The sequence below is a fragment of the Caretta caretta genome, chromosome 2, assembly GCF_965140235.1.
Source record: "Caretta caretta isolate rCarCar2 chromosome 2, rCarCar1.hap1, whole genome shotgun sequence".
NCBI lineage: Eukaryota > Metazoa > Chordata > Testudines > Cheloniidae > Caretta > Caretta caretta.
Window position 1 is genome coordinate 200,312,599 of NC_134207.1, and position 21,344 is coordinate 200,333,942.

General features: G+C 40.4%; 1 protein-coding gene across 2 annotated transcripts in view; it reads right to left on the reverse strand.

Moving 5' to 3' along the window:
- LOC125631626 (ubiquitin-conjugating enzyme E2 E2) overlaps positions 1–21,344 on the reverse strand; it is a 334,645-nt gene that overhangs the window by 27,682 nt on the left and 285,619 nt on the right. For both annotated transcript variants that reach the window (XM_048838591.2, XM_048838590.2), the window contains one exon: positions 12,890–13,037. In XM_048838591.2, the coding sequence (XP_048694548.1) occupies positions 12,890–13,037 (148 nt within the window). The remainder of the gene's footprint in view (positions 1–12,889; positions 13,038–21,344) is intronic.

Genomic DNA, 21,344 nt, shown 5'->3' on the forward strand with positions numbered 1-21,344 from the left:
CTAGCCAAGCTTCAGGCACCAGGGGGAGGGTGGCCTGGCTGTTCGCTATTCTGTGCTGAGTAAGTATCTTAAAAATTACAAGACTGGAGACAAATAGAAGAATTTTGACCACAACTTAGCTAAATACCTACTCAAAGCTAAATGTTTCACGATGGAATAGATTTTATTTTACAATAATTTTGCTATTTTCCCTCATTAATCAGCTTTAGTTTTATTTTTAAATTTTTGGACAGGAGGCTCTCACTTTAGGATTTTGAGAAGAGGCCCTTTTGTTACTATGGTGGACATACACTAACACATTTAAAATACACACAGTTATAGGTGGAGCTTCTTGTACGAGGGAACAGATCTGTAACACGTTAGCTCTCTAGCTGTGGAATTTAACTACTTGGCAATTATTTAAAATGACCTAAAACAAAATATGCAGATGAAATCTTAAAGTTCCTAAAATATTAACACAAACTTAAAATTTCCTAATTTACATTAGGCACCCAGAACTTCTTGGAAACTAAATCCAAGCATACAGTATTTGCATCTTGGGGATCCCATTTAGGAGTGAGGGTTGGGCTGGATTCACTCCAGGCATAAACCCTGGAAAAAGCCCATTTGCAGAAAGTCTATTGAGGGAGGAGGCAGTGGCAGTGTAAAATGGCCACATCTTCCCTGATGCCAAGGAGAACAACAACACAGGGCCCTGCACAGTCTGAAAAGTGGGCGTTGCTGTCTTGGGAGAGGACATGGCAGAGCAGCAACCACATGTGGTGATTCAGTGCCACCTCTCAGATCTTGCTTGAATTATAGCTGCCCACCTTCCACCCTGTAGAGGCCCTAGAGTTGGACGGTGAGCCTTCCATTGTGGGGAATGCCCCACTTTCTCCTGGGCTTCTGAATCTGATGCTGAATGGTTATACGGAAAACTCTCTCCCCAAAGTGCTATAAGACACAAATGAAGATCAGATAATACTCTGTGAAACGTGATTGAATCCTTCTCAGCAAAGAATGAAAAGGCTGGGATTTTATATTCTCAGCTGTACCTGTCTAGGACCTTGCTGGCCTCCAGGAAAACAAAAACAAGCAAACAGAAGGATCATCACAATAGATGTATCCCTACGACTAAGTTTCCTAACTGCCAGTACCCCCATGCAGGTGCAGATAAGGGAGTTAACAATATTTAAGCAAGCTTTTTTTGGCAGAAAGTATTTAGGCAGGATACAGAAATTATTTAGACAGTTTTGTAACCTGCCAAACCACATGGCTATCTTGTAGCTATAATAAAAAAGCCGCAACAACATGTTATCCACAACTGTCACCAATACCTACTCTGGGATGAAAACAATGATCACTCTGGTTACAGTCTGTGTGGTAACACCCATTGTTTCATGTTCTCTATGTATATAAATCTTCCCACTGTATTTTCCACTGAATGCATCCGATGAAGTGAGCTATAGCTCATGAAAGCTTATGCTCAAATAAATTTGTTAGTCTCTAAGGTGCCACAAGTCCTCCTTTTCTTTTTGCGAATACAGACTAACACAGCTGCTACTCTGAAAAATGAAATTACTGGGAAAGATAAAATCATAAAGATGACTCATACAAGGGAAACCTGGAGGCAAGTCTCCAGTGTGGACAAGTAAAGAACCCAATAATCTTAGGATGTTATCTGACTTTGTTTATCCGTGTTTAGATAAATGCAAGTTGTTAAGATATGCACCCATGTTCTTAAATGTAGATTATTAAAGAGGAAAGCATCCAATAAAGCCATAATGGTAAAAGTCTGTAGTACTTGGTCTCAAAGCAATGATAAATACAAATTTATTCATACTAGGGGTGTTGATTGATTGCATTTAACTCACGTGATTAATTTAAAAAAAATTAATTAACTGCGATTAATCACAGTTTTAATTGCACTTTTAAAAATAGAATACCAGTTGAAATTTATTAAATATTTTGGATGTTTTTCTACATTTTCATATATATTGTATTCTGTGTTGTAATTGAAATCAAAGTGTATATTATTTTTATTACAAATATTTGCACTGTAAAAATGATAAACAAAAGAAATAATATTTTTCAGTTCACCTCATACAAGTACTGTAGTGCAATCTCTTTGTCGTGAAAGTGCAACTTATAAATGTAGATTTTTTTTTGTTTTGTTTATGAGTGAAGTTATGTAACAATGTAAAACTTCAGAGCCTACAAGTCCACTCAGTCCTACTTCTTGTTCAGCCAATCGCTAAGACAAACAAGTTTGTTTACATTTACAGGAAATAATGCTGCCCTCTTCTTATTTACAATGTCACCAGAAAGTGAGAATAGGTATTTGCATGGCACTTTTGTAGCCAGCATTGCAAGGTATTTACGTGCTAGATATGCTAAACATTCGTGTGACCCTTCATGCTTCAGCCACCATTCCAAAGGACATGGTTCCATGCTGATGACGCTCATTAAACATGTAATGCATTCATTAAATTTGTGACTGAACTCCTTGGGGGGGAGAATTGTATGTCCCCTGCTCTGTTTTTACCCACATTCTGCCATATATTTCATGTTATAGCAGTCTTGGATGATGATCCAGCACATGTTGTTCATTTTAAGAACACTTTCACTGCAGATTTCACAAAATGCAAAGAAGGTACCAATGTGAGATTTCTAAAGGTAGCTACAGAACTTGACCCAAGGTTTAAGAATCTGAAGTGCCCTCCTAAATCTGAGAGGGATGAGGTGTGGAGTGTGCTTTCAGAAGTCTTAAGAGAGCAACACTCCAATGTGGAAACTACAGAACCCAAACCACCAATAAATAAATAAATCAATTTTCTGCTGGTGGCATCTGACTCAGATAATGAAAATGAACGTGCATCGGTCTGCACTGCCTTGAATTTTTATCGAGCAGAACCCGTCATCAGCATGGATGCATGTTCTTTGGATTGGTGGTTGAAGATGAAGGGACATATGAATCTTCAGCGCATCTGGCACTTATGCATCATGCGACGCCGGCTACAACAATGTCATGAGGACGCCTGTTTTCACTTTCAGGTGACATTGTAAACAAGAAGTGGGCAGCATTATCTTCTGTAAATGTAAACAAACTTGTTTGTCTGAGCGATTGGCTGAGCAAGAAGTAGGACTGAGTGGACTTATAGACGCTAAAATTTTACATTGTTTTATTTTTGAATGAAGTTTCTTTTGTACATAATTCTATGTTTGTAAGTTCAACTTTCATGATAAAGAGACTGCACTACAGTTCTTGTATTAGGTGAATTGAAAAATACTATTTCTTTTGTTTTTTTACAGTGCAAACACTTATAATGAAAAATAAATATAAAGTGAGTACTCTACACTTTGTATTCTGTGTTGTAATTGAAATCAATATATTTGAAAATGTAGAAAACACCCAAAAATATTTAAATAAACGGTATTCTATTATTGTTTAACAGTGTGATTAATCGCGATTAATTTTTGAATCGCACAGTTAATTTTTTAATAATGATTAATTATTTTTATTGCCTGACAGCCCTAATTCATACTACTAACTGAGGTATGTTATTCTATGTGAAGCATGTTAAACTGCACATTAAGGGCTGGATTCACAAAATGACTTAGGTGTCTAACTGCCACTTTAGGTGCCTAAATCCCAGAATCAGGGATTCACAAAAGCCCTGTTCATCTGCCCCTGAGCCCTGTAGGTGGCAAAAATTGCTCAAGCACCTATGTTTTTGCAGTAAAAGTTCCCTTGGTGCCTCTGTTTCTGCTTCTGGGCAGGTGCACTATAGGCCCATGCCAGGCATCTGTATACCTGAAGCCCAGACACCTCTCAGTTCCTTCATTCCAGATAGACTGCAATATAGAGGGGAAAGAGGGTGGGTTGTGGAATAGACACATTCACCACATCTCAAAGGATAACAGTTACAGAACAGGTTAGCAACCTTTTCTTCTTTGAGTGACTGCACATGTCCAGTCCAACTTCAGGTGACTCACAAGCAGTTTGATCTGGAGGTGGGATTGGAGTCTACCTGAAAATGACTGGAGATCACATGTCCAAATCAAGCATCATCTTTAGATTGATGAGAGATGTTATAATGTGAAGTGAAGGTATGCACAGCAGATCAAGTTGCTGTTTTGCAAATGTCCAGAATAGGCACCTAGGCCAGAAAGGCTGTTTGAGGTCTGGTTGAATGTGCCAGCATCTTACTCGGTGGAATTATATTGGTGAAGTCGTAACACAACTAAATACAAGAGGAGATCCACAAAGAGAGACTGGAAGGCCCTTCATCCTGTCTGCAACTGCTATGCATAACACGCTAGGATCTAAATGGTTTAGTCCTAGTCTAGTAAAATGCTAATGATCTTCTAACATCCAAAACGGAGTTTCTTAGCATCCTGATGAGACTGAAGTTTGGGGAACAAAGTTGATAAGTACATCGCCTGATTAATATGGAAGTGAGAACCCATCTTGGTGAGAAATTTTGGATGAAGGCATAGGTACATCTAGTTCTTGCAGAAGACAGTATATGCAGGATGAGACAAAAAGCTCATAATTTACCCACTCTCCTGGCTGAGGTGATATGACACTAAAAAGGCTACTTTCACTGAGCGAGAAAGCAAGTAGCTAAAGGTTCAAAGGGAGGGAGGACCCATTAGTTTTGACAACACTAGGTTTAAGTCCCACTAGGGAACAGGATCCTTCTCCTATAACTTCTGCCCTTTTTCCGAATTACCTCCTGTTGGTGAGGTATAAATGAGAGACAGTGGTGTGGCTGCTGCTTCTTTGGGGCAGGTGAATAAATGCCCAAAGACTTTAGTGTTGCACTGGAATCCTTCAGGCCATGCAGTTTGTCATCTGTCTGCTTAGAGAAAAGTGACAGTCCCTGAAAAGGAAGATCCCTGATGGTTTGTTGGACCTCCTGAGGAAGAGCAGATGACTGGAGCCACGAACATCTGCTCATCATAATGGCCGATGCCAGGGCTCTAGCTGCAGAGTTGGTGGCATCCAAATTAATCCAGATGAGATCCTAGCTACTAACTTTCCCTCGTCCACCACAGAGAGGATCTCTTGCCTCACATCCTCTGGGAATCGGTCCTTAAAATCTTTGTGATTTTAACCTCTGGCACAGTATCTTAATATCCCAGAAATGCCTGCTGATCAGCAATCCTGAGTTGCAATCCAGCAGTTGAAGAAAGCTTTCGGCAAAATAGATCAAGCTTCTTTGCTTTTGGGGTACAGTAACTCCTCACTTAAAGTTGTCTCGGTTAACATTGTTTTGTTGTTATGTTGCTGATCAGTTAGGGAATATGCTTGTTTAAAGTTGTGTAATGCTCCCTTATAAGGTTGTTTGGCAGCCACCTGCTTTGTCCACTGCTTGCAGGAAGAGCAGCCCGTTGCAGCTAGCTGGTGAAGGCTTGGAACCAGGGTGGACTGGCAGCCCCCCATCAGCTCCCTGCTCCTCTAGGTTCACTGTGCGGCAACCTTGCCGGCAGTTCAGCTGTCCCTCCCCCCACTGCCATGTGCTGCTCCTGCCCTCTGCCTTGGAGCTGCTCCTGGGAGCCTCCTGCTTGCTGTGCGGGGAGGAAGAAGGGAGCTAATGTCAGGGGATCCCCCTCCCCCCTTCTCCTGCCCCCTGCTTCCCCCTTCTTCATATAGAGCAGGGTGGGGACACGACAGAGCTCAGGATGGAGAGAACCTGCTGGCTGCAGCTGCCGTCTCAGCTTGCTGATATACTTAAAAAGGCAGTGCAGAGTGGGGTCAGTATACTTAAAGAGGCAATGCACAGCTCTCTCTCTCTCTCCCACACACAGGGTGTGTCGCTCTGTCTCTGTCTAACATGCTGTCTCCCCTCCCTCCATTCATGCTGCCTTGTAGAGTGTGAGGCTACATTAACAACAATGTGTTAACCCTTGGGGGAAGGGATAGCTCAGTGGTTTGAGCAGTGGCCTGCTAAACCCAGGGTTGTGAGTTCCATCCTTGAGGGGGCCATTTAGGGATCTGGGGCAAAAATTGGGGCTTGGTCCTGCTTTGAGCAGGGGGTTGGACTAGGTAACCTCCTGAGGTCCCTTCCAACCCTGATATTCTATGAATGCTAGTTCATCATTTAGCAGTAAGGCATTTCCTGGGAAATATCCCACCGTCTGACTTCACCACCTCAACCAAGCTTCACAATCATCATTGCTGTGCACAGTATTAAATTTTTTGTTTAAAACTTATATGATATACATATAATAGTTTTTTGTCTGGTGAAAAAAACTTCCCTGGAACCTAACCCCCCCATTTACATTAATTCTTATGAGGAAATTGGATTCACTTAACATCGTTTCGCTTAAAGTCGCATTTTTCAGGAACATAACTACAACGTTAAGCGAGGCATTACTGTAGATGCTTATTGACCCTGGCCCTCTCTCTCATTGGCAGCTGAAACCACCAATGACCCTGGAGGGGAGTGGGTGTAAACATGTTCAAACCCCTAGAAGAAGACACAATACCTACACTCAACCCTTTTTGCTGTGGGTGGGTGGAAGGGGAGATAAAGTTTGCCACAGGACTCTGGTGAGCTTCAAGACAGTCTCATTAATTTAGAGCACCACCTGAGAAGATCCTACAGATGCTCAGATGTTGACCAGTCTGTGTGGGATCACTTTCCCACCTGAATACCCAAGGCAAAAGCCACCCTCTTTAGAAGGTCCTGATGGGCTCTATAATCACCAGTCAAAGAGTTCCTCACCTCCACTACCACTGCCTTGTTGGGTGATGAAGAGGAGGAAGACAAAGCTGGCCGTAGTGGAGCCTCCTCCGAGTCCTCAAGGGGAGATTCACTGGAGCAAGTTCCACTTGCTCAAGCCACGCCTGGTACTGGGTGTGGTATCCTGCCAGGGTGGGTCTCGACACCTACTTGAGGAAGTAGAGTGGGGAAAGTGTGGACACTACCTGAGGGGTCGGGGAAACTCCCCCGAGTTCCAAAATGGCCATTGGTAAGTCTCCAGACCCCAGTTTCTTCCAAGCCATGAATCTCTACTGTCCAGGCACAACAGAGCCTCAGGTGGGTACCAGGGAGAATAAACTCTTTGAGGGGAATAATGACATGACTGTGATACATACAAGCTGACTGCCGAGTCTGAGGATGAATCAGCTTCTTTCAACCAAGGCTGTTCCTGTTGGTGCTGGAGATTGGCATCGGAAGCCCGGAAGAGACCGCACTGGAGAGATTATTGCTCGGTTCCCTCTGGATGGTATTGTACGATGAGGCACTCACGTGTCCAGAGGCGCCCATAGTACCCAATGTTGAGATGAAGCAGCCAACAAACTTACTACACCCGATGGTACTGGGTGAGAGGATTCTTGGTTTGCTGGTGAAACTGGTATCGAGAGACTGAGCAGATCACATGCTGCTGCATAAGCTTCTGGAGTTGATGGCAATGGGATAGAGCCTTGCTGTTGAGTCAACAAGGATGGCACTGCTGAACTAGATAAGTGTTACTTCAGGGGCCAGTCTCAATGGGGCCGGGGCCGACATTGGAATCGATGGTCCCACCTGAGTAGATGATTGCCTCACTGTTGAGCACCCTCTACTATCTTTCTCAGCATGCTTGCCGGACTTTGGTGCCAGGGACCTCAATCTGGATACAGAGTCCTTAGAAAGAAAAGAAATACTTGTGGCACCTTAGAGACTAACAAATTTATTTGAGCATAAGCTTTCGTGAGCTACAGCTCACTTCATCGGATACAGACTAACATGGCTGCTACTCAGAGTCCTTAGAAGCTATCTTCCTCAGTACTGGGCAGGGTGACTGGCAGGGTTTGGCCAAAACAGAAGGAGTGTTCCTGACTGAAGAAGTTGTGCTTAGTACTAGCTCTGAATGGGAAGGCTCTGAGGGTGGGCGCAGGGCTGACTCCATCAGAAGAAATTTAGGTCTGGCCTCCCTGTCTTTCTTGGTTCTTGGCTTAAATTCCCTGCAGATTTGGCAGCAATCCCTGACATGAGTCTCTCCAAGCCAGTTCAGGCCAGTGGAGTGCAGGTTGCTCACTGACATAAGTTTCTTGTGGGACTCACAGGGTTCAAAGCCTGGTGACTAAGGCATGCCCCGGCACCAAAACCAGTATCTAAGACTGAAGACTATACACCCCCCAGTCTAATAAAGGAAACGTAATACTATTACAAATTTTAACACTAAAACTATGACTAAAAGTGAGTACCAACCATATATAAACAGTGGTGAAAATCTTGAGGTAGCAAGATCAGACACTTCAACAACCGTCACGGGCAGTAAGAAGGAACTCAGGGGGTCGTGCCTGGCTCTGCCCTTTATTCCATTATAGAGCAGCGTGAGGAAGAAGAGGGCGCATACCCCACCCTGATGGACACCACGGAAGGAAAAATCTCTGAAAATGCACTGGGCACACACACCTGAAGTGGAATGGACTTATGCGATCACTCCAAGTACAAAATCGAATTGAATTTAGAAAGGTATATATGGAAATAATGCTATTTAATAAAAATCAAACAATGACAAAATATGCAGAGATTAGCATGAATTAAATGCCACATGATTAACTTAAATTCATATGCAGTTTGTCATGGGTGAAAGAAACATGAATGTTGGGTGGGGCAGCTATAGGATTTCAGCCCCTACAAATCTAACATGTTCTACCTAGAAGCCTTAATTAAAATAGTGGTTTGTATTGGGCATGGCCCACAAATTAAAACGGATTTGCCACAAATTCTTCAGTACACATAATTCTATAGTAGGCAGCGAGACACCAAAGACATTGTCAGGCCATTTTAAATCCCAATTTCAGATTGTGTAAAAATAAGGATTTATAAAACTTAAAAGTCAATAGAAAAGTTGTTATACATTTAAGGAAAAATTCCAATGAAAGTTTTTTATTTAAGTATTTCCCCTGCAGTGATTGCAAGCCAAATGCTTCAGTATTTTCCTAGTGCATGAGAACCAGGGAACAAAACTGTCCAGAGACAAAAGTAAAAATAATTAATTAATTTTCATATTTCAAGTTGTGAAAAAATGCATTAAAGTAAACTAAGGGCTTGTCTACCTTTGAAAGTTAATTTGGATTAAGTTAGGGTATGTATTTAAAGCACAACAGCTATGCCTGAATAACGCCACATATGAACATTCTTATTCCAGAATAGCTACACCTGAATAATGACGGGTTTCAGAGTAGCAGCCGTGTTAGTCTGTATCCGCAAAAAGAAAAGGAGTACTTGTGGCACCTTAGAGACTATCTGCTCAAATAAATTTGTTACTCTCTAAAGTGCCACAAGTCCTCCTTTTCTTTTTATATCTGAATAGTTATTCTGGAATAACTCCTAGTCTAGACAAGCCCATAACATCTAACTATTGAAAAGTGAACTTTCTTAGGCCCAGATCCTGCAAACATGTTTTACTTTATGCACATGAGTAGTCCCATAAGTTTTAGAGGACTACTCATGCAAGTAAATTTCTGGACATGCCAAAATGTTCAGAGGAATGGGGTCTTCCTTGGTAAACATATATGGAATTTTTAATCTGAGGATGTCAATTTAAATAAAATACAAACTAATATTTACCAGGGGAATACTAGCATTTCATTCATTTCCTACATTTCACAAGGGCCTCTTTTATTTTTGCAGATAGCTCACACGTGTCCAGTCATACCCAAATACTGTATCACTCTTCCCTCCCGCCCCCCCGGCCCTCCCTAAAAGTCCGCCAGCTGTTACAAAACTCCGACATTTGTTAACACAATTTACTGTCTGATACTGCAAAGCAAAATAGAGACAATTAATAATAATCAGAACTGAAGAGTCTGAGACAGCTTATGAGCACAGGATTATATTAGTTGTTTAAAAAGGACAAACAAGTTCCTGCGTCAACTAACACAAAACAAAGGGCAGTGATGTACATAACCAGTGAGGAAAGAGACTCTCTCAATGTCTTTTGTAGATTACTGTGTGAGTGACAGAAGCGGCAGGAGCAAATACCTCTTTTCATTTGCTCAGCCTGTTTGAGAATAGCTACGCTTGCCAAGGAAGCTGCAGCTGTGCTCCAGCTCAGTTTAATCACTGTGTATGGCTGAGGGTTAATTAGCTGCCATTCTTACTGGTATTTGTTGTTCTAATGAAGATTTGCATAAATGTAAGACTACTGGGTAACTGATATTTGATTTTTCCCTTCAAAGAGGGTGGGGGGGGAGGGGGGAACTCACACATCCTAAGTGTTTATATTTGTGGGATATTCAGTGTTGCCTTTCCATTTGACCTGATCTGCTTCTGCCTGTTTGATGAATGGTGAACAAAGAGTTCAAGGTTGCTTATCGACTTGAGCCCCCTGCTGGGTCTCTGCCTCTAAATTGAGGCAGTATACCTTAGAAGAAGGAAGGACAAAGTGGATTGAAAATTGCTCCCAGCTAATAGAGAATATATATACAATATTTCTCCCAGATGTGCCAGGGCTATTTTCAAAATGATTCCCCCACTCAGAGAAAGAGGGAGTCAATTTACAACACCGTGTTCCAATTAGATTTCAGGGAATGTCTAATCCAACAGTTTGTTAATGATAAAATATCATCAGAACTGTACTCAGAAAATGAAACAAATGGCACAAGCAGGAGAACTGTTATAGTGCGGCCAGAAATAGAAATAAGTAGGGCTATCACATCAGGCTGTACAATGAAAAATAAGAGCCCCTAAATTTGTCGAAGTCTTCAATTTCAGAAACATATCACTAAAATACAGAGTTCACATGTACGTAAATTACCAAGAGTAGGAATAAACAAACAATCCAAAAGACAGGAAACAAAGAGCTCAACATTTCACATTCAGGAGAGGTGAGCTCACAAAGCAAAACATAGGAATACTATTCATTCCTCAAAATCAAGCTATGAAATTCACAAGACACAGTAAGCAAATCCCCATAGAGTATTTAAAGGGATACTTAACTTAAAAAATCAAAGTTCTGTACAAAATATTTTATCAACTACAGTTACAATAACACCCAAGATTACTATAATTGACAGAGATTACAGGAAAAAGAACTCTTCTTTCCTCAATCTTCTTTCCTCAGTTGGGGATCGGTCCTGCTTTGAACAGGGGGTTGGACTAGATGACCTCCTGAGGTCCCTTCCAACCCTGATAGTCTGTGATTCTATGATTCTATAATCTTTTTGAGTTTGTTTACTTTGTGCGCTTGACAGCATTCTTTGTATAGTCCTGTTTACTGTTTCCCCTCTATACTCATCCAATTTCTGCTGTTATTTTGTGTGGGTATTTCACACAATCACAGGGGAGGGAAAAACATTAAGAAAAGAAAAATCTGATTGTAAAACTACAAAAAATGGAAGGGGAGCAATGGGACAGGTGAAGTACCAGAAATTACTTTTAATCCACTATTTGAAACAGACTATATTTTTGAGTTGATAGTGTCCCTTTGGAGACCAGACCCCCCCACACCTCCAAAAAGCAACAACAAAAAACTATGTATATTTCCATCTTCTAACTCTAACACAGCTTTCCCACTGATTTTTGAAGTGCCCACATATCACTAATAGAAAACTCCATGTTTTCCATTAATGTCACCATACCTTTTATGCTTATTCTAAAGACTCCTAGACTATTAGTTTTCTTTTCTTTACATTTGTGTTACCACTCCAGCTGTATCAAAAGACAAGCCTCTGCTCAATAAAATGTATAGTGAGAAGTGTGCACATGAAGTCCCTCCAACACATCAGTAGGGGGTGTTCTAAACGCCAGAAATAAACATGCCTGAAGTCACAAGGTATTTAGTAACTGTCCAGTCTCCTTCACTGTTTCAGCTTTTAACTAGGACATTGTGAGCGTTACCAGGACCTCATTTTTCCTGTAAGTTTGGGCTGCGTTATTTCAGTCACCACAGGTAACTATATATTGGACTCCTTTTTACATCTAACTGCAGCTTTTTGTATCACATCTAAGGCAACCCCAAATGAAGGAATTTAGCCAGTCAAACACTTGCCTTCCCTCAGAATTTCATTGTGAGCCTTGAGATATTTTAGTGTTTTTCTTAAAGCCCCAGCTCCTGGGGGACTGTGATTACATGGGAAGCTAGTTTTCCTTCTTCTTTTTTTTTTTAAAGTAAGTTTCTAGCCCTCATGGTTTGGAAAAAAACAAAACAAAACTTCAAAACATGAATCTTAAAGGCTTAGAAACCAGAAGGCAAATAAAAAGACTCCAGAATGTATCATGGTAAAAATCTCATGACATGTCAGCCAATGTCATGATTTTGGGGAGCCTGACTCATTATTTTGGAATGTCTGGGATTCTCAGTCATACAACCAGACTCATTCCTTGGTCACTGGGGGCAGGACAAAGGGTGGAGCCACAGGTCTAGCAGTCAGTAGGAAGCAACAGGGTGTGTGACTGAAAGTTGAGCGGAATGGTTAACCACTATACTCGTTAATAAGAGTGACTGCCTAGTCTCTGCATTAATGCCTATTATTTGTAAACTGTTTTGTTAGCCTTCCACCAGAACTGGTACTGTTATACTCTTTTCAGAAGGATGTCTAAATGAAAACTTTCCATTTCAATGTTCAGTAATATTATCTGTCTGTAATAGCCCACATTTCTCAAATAGCATTTACCACTAGGGATATATTAGGGATTAAACTCTTTAGTTTGAAATAGCGTATTTTTATTCTCAAACACTAAAAATGCACCTGCCCTTCTGACAATATGTTTTCTCTTTAATTTATGTCATGTATATTTTTTCACTTAGCATTGTAGCAATCACATGCACTAAATTTTAAATCTACATCTATTTCTTTTTTTTTTTAATACAGTCGTAAAACATTGTACCAAGCAGATACTAATAGATAACAGAAAGCTAGATGTGAATGAATGCAAAAGTCAAACCAGTGTTATTTTCTTACCAGGGTTGCAGTCTGTAAGAAGTGAGCAGATGGAGAGGAGAACTTTAGAAATGGTTAATGCTGGACTCCAGTTGTCTTTTAAAATGTCAAGGCAGATCACTCCTTGGCTGTTAATATTACAGTGATAGATTCTTGTCCGAAATGTAACCTAGAAAAGACAGTGTCTAAGTAAAAAAGGTGTTTAAAACTAACAATTCCAGTATTATTATTGTTATTATTTATTATTATAAAGTAGTTACAAAATCTTATCAGTTAAAGAACATTCTGCTTTCCTGAGGCCTGTGTAACTTTGCAGAGTGATACTACTATGCTGCATTCAATTAAAAGTTGAGTAAGTTTTAGGATATTTACTATAGTTCAAATTCTGCACCTCTCTCTCTGGCTGGTAGCAGAACCGGTTTGGTGTCAGTGTGCAAGGTTGGGACATGGTTCCAGAGATACACTTGTATGGAGTCTCCTGACCTCCCTTATTTCTGCACAGGGGCCACAGAGCACATTTTAACCACTGATCTGGAGTCATCTCCATGAAGTCGCTCTACAGCCATTTCTGCCTTTGAGGGGAGGAGGAGGAAGGATTTCTCCCACATCCCATCCCATCTGCCTAGCACCTAGCTCAGCTGATTGGATTGGGTGTTGGACAGCTTAATGACTGGTAGAAAAACCTGATATAAAATGTCCTGGGGCTAGGTAGACAAATTCTTTAGGAGAGGCTGACACAGTAACCTGATTTGCATTTCCAAATTTAAAATCACAAATGAACCAATGGAATTGCATCTACATATCTTTTCTTTTGTTGTTCATATTATTATTTTTTTGATGTTTGTACCCATTCTAGTTCACATAAAATGAATAGAGCCCTGCAAATCCACGGGTATCCACTTTATATCCATGGACTATTTCTGCAGATAGCAGCACGGATGCAGATACAAATTTTGTATCCACACAGGGCTCTGACGGTAAGAGCCAGGTGGGCAGCTGTGAGGAACCATGGCATGGACCCTCCACCTGCCCTGGGTGGGAGGCCTGGGGGGCAGCAACACAGGGCAGGGACTGCTCAGGCCCCCCACCCAGGGCAGGTGGAGGGTCCGTCGCGGCTCCCCACAATGGCCCACTCGGCTCTTTCCGTGGCTGGGCTGGGACTCCAAGCCACCTCCCGCAGCAGGAGCCAGGTCAGGGAGAGCCATTCTGGCAGCTGTGGGGAGCCTGGATCCCTCCACCTGCCCTGGGCAGGGGGCTGGGACACTGGGCGGGGGGCTGCTTGGGCTCCTGCCCAGGCAGGGGAAGAGACCCAGGCTCTCCACAGCTGCCCATGCGGCTCTACCCGACTGGGTTCCGGTGGGGAGGATACCTTGGCCCCCAGTGTAGAGCCCTGCAAATCCATGGATATCTGCAGACATCCGCATCTGCGGATGCGGGTATGCACAGATAATATTTGTGGATCGTGGATTGGATGTGGATACACATTTGTGTATCCGAACAGGGCTATACAAGTGAACCTACACTGAACACACCAGAAGGGTAGCCTGCCCTTCCTTTTTCTGTGCTGGAGTAATGTGTGTACCTGTTTTAAAGTGTGTCCTGAATATACAGGCCTTTTATTTTCAAATAATTTCAGCTGTAAAAGAAAGGTGTGCGGTTATTGGATAGAAAGGGACTATGTAAAAATGACATCTTGGTGTTCCTTAGTTATTCCCCATCAGCAATTTGTTTTCCTATTAGATTTACTCAGATGACAAGTCAAAACAAGATTTTTATAATGACTTGCTCAACTTGGCAGCTAAAAATCAAGATGTATCATTTCTGTGGAATATCTCACCAGCAACAATAACTTTCTGGAGTCTAAATTAAGTCAAGAAATGAGTGGATTATGCATTAGACAGTACTGACAGCAATAAAAACTTGATGACACCTCTGAATCTACTCTTATTTTAGGCCAGGACAAAATTTCTGTTTTCAATGGGATCCAAATGGGGACATTTGTCAGTAAACTAAGCAGATGATACAAATATGTGCAATAACATACTGCTATTTTAATCATGTAAATATTCTTTAACTGGTTGAACACTTCTTCAATCCCTTTACCTCAGTCGTTCAAATAGCCTTGATAAGAGAAAGGAGTGAAAAGCCAGAAGCTTTCTGTTGGTAAAGCATTGGAGGCAATGAAAAATACTTCTTCCTCATCACTACGTTTTCACAACAATCTAGAAAGGCAATATTTGGATCCCTGATTGCATGAATCAATGAGTTATGTAACAAAGAACCAACTATATCAGGTTTAACGGCTTTTAAATACATTTATGCCTAAGGTTATTATGAACTCATAAGCTGATTGAGCAGTTTGCTAGTCTATACTCCACATATCTATGCTTTATCTATGTGCTTTCAATTAATCTTTTTCAGGCTGGCTTACCTACGTGCTTTCTTCTGATACCTTTATAACCCTTTAAAAATATTCCTGCATCCTGCATCTCCAGCCCAGTAAGTTACTACAGCAAGAAAATCTATCTGGGAAGAAGGCACAGAGACATTGTGCTGGCTACAGGTCAGATGAAAATCTCTCTGCTATAAGGATATTCACCAAAGGCTGGTTCTGTCCCATTGACATCACCAGAATGGTATAAATAAGCCACAATTTAGGAGACAATTGGAAATATTGTTTCCTCCTCCAGGTGACTGTCCTGACTCTGTAGCAGGCCAGCCTCCATTGCAGCCAACTTGGGAAACTAACTGCAGCTGAAAATTGCTAGAAAGTATAAATGAGACAGGAGCATCTCATTCCCTCAGACACTGACTCCCACATATCTGATGTTGTATGTGTCACAGACACAATCTGATGTTTTGCAGGGCTATCTCCATCTATGGTGAAGAGACAAGAAGCCAGCTGACAATATTACTCCAGGGGTTTTACATTTTCTACAATATGGTCAGATTTTTACACTTGATACCATTTAAATGTGTCCCGTAAAGGATGCAGTCTAATGTTTCCATTTATTCCTTAATACAAAAGCCTAAATAACACTCCTACTAACATTCAAAGATTTATGGGTATATGCAGGAAGTTATCATCAGACAAATGAATGATAGATGAGTAATTTCCATTTCCCCAAAGATATCTGTCCTCTATGGACTCATTTTCTTTTATACTGTAGTGCATACAGAATATCTTATTTTCACAGGATATATGTGCAGGTCAGGGAACTGTACTTTACAGAAATGGGGGAAAGATAGGACAATTTTCTGAAAACAATAAAAATATCATAGAAGGTTTTAAAGGTAACCTGTAAGGAATTTAAATGAATTCAAACAATTCTGGCAATAAATAATAATAATGATAAATACATGTATCTAGTGCTCCACAGCAAAGTTAGTTGGGTTCTATAAACAGAATAAAAACAAAAGTCTAACCTCATTAAATAAAAACAAATCAGGTTAAGAACATAGGAGCAGCCATACTGAGTCAGACCAATGTTCCATCTAGCCTAGTATCCTGTCTTCCAATAGTGGCCAATGCCAGGTGCCCCAGAGAGAAAGAACAGAACAGGTAATCATCAAGTGATCCATCCCCCGTCGACCATCGCAGTTTCTGGCAAACAGAGGCTAGGGACACCATCTCTTCCCATCCCGGCTAATTGATGGACCTATCCTCCATTAACTTATTGAGTTCTTTTTTGAATCCTGTTATAGTCTTGGCCTTCACAACATGCCCTGGCAAAGAGTTCCACAGGTTGACTGTGCATTGCGTGAAGGAATACTTCCTTTTGTTTGTTTGTTTGAAACCTGCTGCCGATTAATTTCATTTGGTGACCCCTAGTTCTTGTGTTATGAGGAGTAAATAACACTTCCTTATTTACTTTCTCCACACCAGTCATGATTTTATAGACCTCTATCATATCCTCCCTTAGCTGTCTCTTTTCCAAGATGAAAAGTCCCAGTCTTATTAATCTCTCCTCATATGGAAGCAGTTCCATACCCCTAATCATTTTGTTGCCTTTTTCTGTACCTTTCCCAATTCCAATATATCTTTTTTGAGATGGGGCAACCAAATCTGCACACAGAATTCAAGATGTGGGCATACCATGGATTTATGTAGAGGATATATGACATTTTCTGTTTTATTATCTATCCCTTTCCTAATGATTCCAAACATTCTGTTAGCTTTTTTGACTGCTGCTGCACATTGAGTGGATGTTTTCAATGACTCCAAGATATCTTTCTTGAGTGATAAAACAGCTATTTTAGACCCCATCATTTTGTATATATAGTTGGGATTATGTTTTCCAATGTGCATTACTTTGCATTTTTCAACATTGAATTTCCTCTACCATTTTGTTGCCCAGTCACTCAGTTTTGTGAAATCCTTTTGTAACTCTTCACAGTCTGCTGTGAACGTAACTATCTTAAGTAGTTTTGTATCATCTGCAAATTTTGCCACCTCTCTGTTTACCCATTTTTCCAGATAATTTATGGATATTTTGAATAGGACTGGTCCCAGTACAGACCCCTGGGAGCACCACTATTTACCTCTCTCCATTCTGAAAACTGACCATTTATTCCTACCCTTTGTTTTCTATCTTTTAACCAGTTACCAATCCATGAGAGAACCTTCCCTCTTATCCCATGACTCCTTACTTTGCTTAAGAGCCTTTGGTGAAGGCCCGTGTCAAAGGCTTTCCGAAAATCTAAGTACAGAATATCACCCTTGTCCACATGCTTGTTGACCCCCTCCAAGAATTCTAGTAGATTGGTGTGGCATGGTTTCCCTTTACAAAAACCATGTTGACTCTTCCCCAACAAATTGTGTTCATCTATATGTCTGATAATTCTGTTCTTTACTATAGTTCAACCAATTTGCCTGGTCCTGAAGTTAAGATTACTGGCCTGTAATTGCCAGGATCACCTCTGGAGCTGCTTTTTTTTTTTTTTGAATGGCATCACATTAGCTATCCTACAGTCATCCGGTACAGAGGCTGATTTAAATGATAGGTTATATACCACAGTTAGTAGTTCTGCAATTTCACATTTGAGTTCCTTCAGAACTCTTGTGTGAATACCATCCTGGTGACCATCCTGGTCCTGGTGACTGGTTAATTTGTAATAAGGAAAAAGAAGGGATTGAGAAGAAAGGAAATATGTATTTAGAGCCACGAGTAGTCATGGGGCGGGGAGGAAAACTTTAGGACAATGTGAAAAGCCAGGTTGGACGAAGAAAGATGAATTGGGATGTGGGGACTGTTTTCCATACTGAAAGACCTTCCACAACAAAAGCTGCAATGCCCACTTCACACATCCTAAGTAGAAAAAGCGGTGTGGGTGACCTCAGAAAGTTGACTGCACAAGACTCAAGGATCAGGTTTCAAATGTTGTCAGTGCCAACACCATGAAAAGCTTTAAAAACCAATCACAATATGCACTGAATGTCCTCAAAAGCTAGACTAAGGAGCACCCAACCCATAATTAGCTTAGCTAATTAGTAATGTTTGGATTATTTTCATGTCAAAATATCTAGCCCTTCCCCTCCAAATGATGCTTCAACTTGCACTGTATCGGTGATGTCACCTCAGTTATGGAATCTGAATAGAGAATTGAGTTGGTCTACATCATTTCAGGCATATTTTAAATAAAAGAACAGCCCTATACTTCAGGGACCCAAACTTGCAGTCCTCACTCAGACAAAATTCCTATGGCCCCCAATTCTTAAGTGGCTGTTCTGTTTGAACAAAGACTTTAGGAGCACAACCCTGGGGTGCAAGGAGTTGAGGTACATGGGGAAAAGGTCAAAATGAATGCTGCACTTTGTGAGTCTAAGCCTATGTCTACACGATGCACCTTTTAGCGATATAGCTGTTCCGCTATAGCTGTGCCACTAAAAAGTGTGCAGAGTAGCCGCTCTTTGTCGGCAGGAAGAGCTTTCCTGCTGACAAAAAATTTCTAACCACAACGAGTGGGTGGTAGCTTTGTCGGCAGGAGAGCTCTCCCGCCAACAAAGTGCTGTTCACGTCGGCACTTTTTGCCAGTAAAACTTCTGTCATTCAGGGATGTGTTTTTTTCACACCCCTGAATGACAAAAGTTTTACTGACGAAAATCCAGTGTAGACAAAGCCTAACTCTGGAGTTTAGGTGGGAGTAGCAGTTCTGGTTTTAGTCGGTCAAACTTTGTCCATTCCAAAAGAGAGAATCATAAAACAAGATCAAGCCAAAACTCTTTAGTCTTTAGTCAGAACTACTGCAGAACAGTCTAAATTTAAAATCCCTATATCCCTGCGAGTTGCAATAACCTTTATGTTAATTAGTATCCTTAAATTCCTTATAGAGGGCAACTCAATTTAGTGTGTATTATGCCTAGGACTAAGGCTGCATTTCTAAGACAAGGTGATCCATCTCTGTTTTCTAACTACAAAATTGTAGCATACATAATGACAATTAATTAGGAAGAACAACAGCTGAGATACTTAATGGATTACCATGTAAAGTGCACAATAAATGACTGACCATATGATGCTCACCGTTAAAGCAGACTATACTAATATGCACAAACAAAAGGACTTTATTTATTTGATTTTTTGTAAACATTTCAAATAATCTAAATTTAATAGGTAATGAATACCCATAGATTTACTGCATAAAGAGAAAACACCAACCATCTGCATGAGAAGGAAGTATTACCTTAAAACTATTTTATTTAAGCTACACTGCACATTTTATTTATCAGATGTGAAACTAATTAACTGTTAAGAAATCTGAGGCTGAAATCATTCTGTGGTTTTTGTAAGGCTTCTGTTTTTCAGTTTTAACTGCCAAACGCCAGTGAAACAAGAAACAAACAAAAAGAGCAAGAAAGCAAAATCGATGTTCATCCAATAACCACCATCAAACCACCAATACACGTTGGGGTAATGCAGACTCTGGGTGTGCGATTCTAAACATGTGTTGCTCATTAATTGGTCCACGGTGGAGCACACTAAATGTTCTATAGAGGAGTGCACTTTAACATAGTACTGTTTGAAACAGGGAACATTGCAAAGAGATTACTCATTACAGTATATACAAAGAGAAAGCCCTGAAAAACCCGTTTTTGGATATCTACATAAAACTCAAATTGCTAAAAATAACCCCCCAAAATGAAATTAATAAATCCCCCAAAACAGAAGACCTAGGTTTCTCTAACAAAAGGCTCAGTGCTTAATATGGCTTGCTAGAAGTGATAATGATTCCGTGGAGTGTATAACAGTGTTCATGTCCATCACCTTTTAATTGTGTCCAAAATGAAACAATATCTACTTATGATAATGATACAGTATATTAATGGTAATTATGAAGCTGGCTAATCACCCACTCCACCTCAGTGGAAAGGCCATTAGAGGCAAAAGAAATATCATTTGAAGTAAACAGAGCAATACTAAGCATATATGTACCATATAAATATTTTCAATTGACATGCAGAGTTGGTAGGTCTAAAGATGGATTCTAGTACTGTAACTATAACAAAGAGCAAGTCAAGATGTTCTAAGAAGCTGTGTAAAGAAGTCCTTTGAAAATAATGGAAAGAGCAGAGGAGAACAAAGAAAATGGAAACATGTCCAGGTCACAGAGCTTCAGGATACAGAGCAATATTGAGTGATGTAGAGAGTCAAAAGCTTTCTCAGATAAAGACAGACAATACAAGTTTCTGTAAGATGACTTTATTCCTGATGTTATGTTGTGTGATTATGGAATTTAAAAAAGGCTGTGCCAGCCAAATGAAAGGCAAAAAACAAATTTGAGAGATGTATTGGCTGTTATTTAAGCATTTTAATAAACTGTTTCTGTGGATAACTTTATGACTAGTTTAATCTTACAGACCAGCCATGTCTGTCACAATAACCCTCAAATGTAGCCTACCAATCTTTCCTTTTGGGGTATTGCCAAAATGCCCTTTCATGATAAGCTAAAGAAACCTATCTATTCTGACAGAAATGTAGTCAAACATCACACATCCAATATATTTAATTATTATTTTTTTAAACAATGTACTGTTTTTATGTGACTGAATTAACTGGTCTATAAAACTGCTGGACTATCAATAAACATTACACAGTTTCTTTCCCAAAGGGAAAGTTGGTGAGTGCCACCCAATCTCTGAGGTACAAAGAATTTCCTTCAAGAAACTGGGCACCCCCAACTTACATTTTGACAACTTAGAGCACTTTGTGTCTGCTTGGGGAGAAGGGAAGAGAGTGGTGGTGGTAGGAGTATCTAAGTTTGAGAGTGGGGAAATGGCAAGAGTTTATTTTGTACATGCGCCCTGAGTTTTGGATGAGATCGTTATAATCAAATATAAATAAACTACAGCTGTTGATTAATCGCAGTTAACTCACGCCATTAACTCAAAAAAATTAATCGCAATTAATTGCAGTTTTAATCACACTGTTAAACAATAGAATACCAACTGAAATTTATCAAATATTTTGGATGTTTT